Below are 3,790 nucleotides of genomic sequence, written 5' to 3' on the forward strand. Positions count from 1 at the left end.
CGGTGGATCCTTAACCCACTGAGTGGGGCCAAGGATAGAACCTGAGTCCTCATGGATATTAGTTGGATCCATTACTGTTGAGCCACAAGGGGAACTTCTTAAATTTTTTTTTTTTTTGGCTGTACCCACATGTGAAAGTTTCCAGGCTAGGGATCAAACCAGTGCCACAGCAATGACCCAAGCCACTACAGTGACAAAGCTGGATCCTTAATCTGCTTTGCCACAAGGGAACTCTTAGTATCACTTAAATGTTTTTAGAAGACTTTTTCTGTTAGAATTTACCTGCTTACAATGGTTTATAACATTTATTTTGCAGAGAATCAAAGCTACTCCATCAATTCTGTTTGGGTCCCCATGGAAGTGGTCAACAATGTTACTGAATTTATATTTCTAGGACTTTCCCAAGATCCTGGAATGCAGCTGATGTTTTTTCCTCTATTCCTTTTCTTCTACATGGTGATCATGGTGGGAAACCTGCTTATTTTGCTTATGGTCTTTTCTGATCCCCAGCTTCAAACACCCATGTACTTCTTCCTTAGTAACCTGTCCTTTGTGGACCTTGCCTACTCCTCAGCCACAGCACCCAAGATGATTGCAGACTTTGTGTCTGAGAAAAAGATTATTTCCTACTGGGGTTGTGTAACCCAGATGTTTACCTTCCACTTTTTTGGTTGTGCTGAGATTTTTGTGTTGACTGTCATGGCTTTTGACCGTTATGCCGCCATCTGCCAACCTCTCCGTTATACCACCATCATGAGTGCCAATGCCTGCACTATGCTAGCATCACTATCCTGGTTAGGAGCCCTGGCTCACTCCTTTGTTCAGACCCTCCTGACGTTCCAACTGCCCTTCTGCAATGCTCAGGTAATTGACCACTACTTTTGTGATGTCCACCCAGTTCTAAAACTTGCCTGTGCTGACACAACCCTGGTAAATATGCTGGTGATTGCCAATAGTGGTCTCATTTCTCTGGGATGTTTCCTCATCCTCCTGGCCTCCTACACAGTCATTTTATTTAGTCTTCAGAAGCGGTCTGCTGAGAGCCGGCGCAAGGCTCTCTCTACCTGCGGGTCTCATTTCACCGTAGTAACTTTCTTCTTTGTCCCTTGTATCTTTATTTACCTCCGCCCATCCACAACTTTCCCACTGGATAAAGCTGTGTCTGTGTTCTATACCACAATCACCCCAATGCTAAACCCACTGATCTATACTCTGAGGAATGAGGATGTAAAGAATGCCATGAGACGGCTATGGTGTCGCCAGGTCTCCTTGAAGGAAAAGCAGAAGGGATAGTTTGTCAGAATTGCAAAATCAGAGAATTGATACATTCAATGGTTCTTGTTAATACCTTTAAGGAATAATCTCCAAAATTCAACTATGTCATACTTTTCATTTAAAAGGGAATACTTTGAGGCGACTTCATTTTTCTGCCTTTCCGCAGGCTAAATTTAAACCTTTCCATACTGGCAAGGTTTATCCTCTTTTACTTCTAGAGTAGGAGAGTAAACACTCCCTCTCCTGTCTCATTTAACTGCTTTAGAACCCTTCAATTCAAATCAAACTCTCTTAACCTATAATTCAGTGGTTTAGAACAGCATTGCAAGAGAAAGCTATCTCCAAGGAATCAGATAATTTCTTCTAGAAAAGAAGTATAACTTCCTAGGAGCTGCCTTCTCTCTCTCTCTCTCCCTCTCTTCCTCACTGCCATTTTTCTTCCTTCCTCTCTCTCTCTCTTTCCTTCTTCCATTCTCTCTTCCTTTTCTAGTCTTGTCCCACAAATATTGCATAATCTGGAACGTGAAATAGATTCACAAAAAGAAAATTATACTACAGTATAACAAATGCAGACATAGAAATATGCACTGCATATAATGAAGACGCTAATATAAACTGATTAACTTCCCAACGATGGTTTCCGTACAGGGGAAAAAAAAAAGAATATTTCACATATTTTGCGTGGAGCAACTTTCTAAAAGATTGTATTGGAGAATTTGAATACTCTATCACTCAAGTAGTTTATTATTTTTACTGAAATAAATCTTTTTGCAATACACAGAACAGGTTAATTAAAACAACTAAAACAAATTGACATTTGAATTACTGAAACGACTAAGTCAAGGAGATATATTTCTATTATGAAGTTTCAGTTTAAATTGTTTTCAATTTTGACCAAATAGATTAAGTATGCTTCTTTTTTGTTATGACCTCAGTAAAGCTGGAGAATAGCTGGACATCTCTATACTTCAAAAAAGGCATTTTTATTCTGAGGAATTTTTTAGATGTTGTTTCATGACCCAGATCTTTTGAGAAATCTGCTCTGATTATTTCCATCCAACGTTTATTTTCTGTATGCTTTAAGCACTCCTGTATTGGACACATTTTTTTTCTGGTTTTTGTTTTTTAATGGATCCACAATTTATTAAGACTAAATAATGTTTGTTATTTCTTTTCTGCTCCTCATATACAGCACAGAGCTAGATTTACATGATACCTGTGACAGTATATGCTGATTGTTATTCCAATATCCATTGTTCCTTCTTTTCCTGAGGAAGAGACTTAACATTATGGTGACACTGCTAACATATTGCATTTACCAGTTTCTCCTTTGCTGCTGGGGTGGACATATAACAGTAGCTTGTGAGTAGGACTTTTAAAACTTTTTAAAATGTTTTCTCTGCACTTCAGTCCTTTCATACGTAATCACCATTAACATTTTGTTGCATTTCCCTATAGTTATTTTTCATATTACCTTTCCTCTGCAAAAAAAGATCATTCTATTCTAATTATAAACACCTAGTTAAAAAATTATATATACACTGAAATTATATTTAAAATGGCAAGCTACATTAATTTTCCTTTTTATTCCTAAGATCTAAATAAAATAATGATAATAGTGATAGTAACAATGACAACAAAGAGGAAGAAGTTTAGACTCACAAGAACAAAGATACGGGGACAGAAATTAGATGCAGAGAAAAGATTCCAACAATATTTGGAAAAGAGACGACAGTGGCTTAGTAACTGATTTAGCAAAGTAAAGGCTAACTCTAAAGTACCAACTGACAGGAATACTGGGAAGAAATACACAGACTTATCTTCCAGAATCTCTTATGCAGATGCCAGGACACCAGGTAAGGGAGATGGTGGGGTGCAGGGCTGGTAAGAAAGAGATTAAGAGAAAGGAATAGTTCAATCTCCCATTGCCTCTTTCCACCCCACCCCTCACTCCTACTTTCTCAAACAGGCATAAGCTATTCAGATGGAATATTGGCATTTTTGCATTAAGAAACTGAATGATATTTTTAAAAAGTCTTTTGCATTCTGTCTTTGGAGATACAAATAGGATGGCTGTCTTTCAATCTGAGCACTGACCAGAAGCCTACAAATTAGTAAGCACTGCTCTATTGATGCAAAAATCGGTCAAATTTTTCTACCTAATTCTTTAATATACATTTGATATTTGAAGGAAAAAAAAAGTCTCAAGGAAGGCCAAAAGGAATTTGGTGGAAATATGCATAAGACAGGAAAAAAATACACTTTAAAATACCATTCATGTCTTCACACTGATGAGAGAAAATATTTGTAATACTGAAATAAGAATACGATAATTTTAAAAAAACAATAAAAATTACTTTTGGAAACTAAATAAAAAGAATAATAAAAAATTAAAGCACATCAACAGAGGTTGAAAGATAGAATCACATAATCTTCATGAAAGTATAATTAAAAAAAAAATCAAAAAAATGGAAAATAGGAAAGCATAAAACCCAGAAATATAAAGATTCAAGCC

At 36.6% G+C, this 3,790-nt stretch overlaps 1 protein-coding gene across 1 annotated transcript; it reads left to right on the plus strand.

Annotated features, from left to right (window-relative positions):
• LOC100155381 (olfactory receptor 4S2-like) lies at positions 355-1,537 on the plus strand. Its single transcript, XM_001928640.2, has one exon. It carries the CDS (start codon positions 355-357, stop codon positions 1,291-1,293), a length of 939 nt encoding a protein of 312 aa, XP_001928675.2. The 3' UTR covers positions 1,294-1,537.

The sequence above is a fragment of the Sus scrofa genome, chromosome 7, assembly GCF_000003025.6.
Source record: "Sus scrofa isolate TJ Tabasco breed Duroc chromosome 7, Sscrofa11.1, whole genome shotgun sequence".
Classification (NCBI taxonomy): domain Eukaryota; kingdom Metazoa; phylum Chordata; class Mammalia; order Artiodactyla; family Suidae; genus Sus; species Sus scrofa.

Excerpts from the sequence above, each read along its gene's own strand:
- LOC100155381 (XM_001928640.2), top strand. The coding sequence starts at position 355 with ATGGAAGTGGTCAACAATGTTACTGAATTTATATTTCTAGGACTTTCC.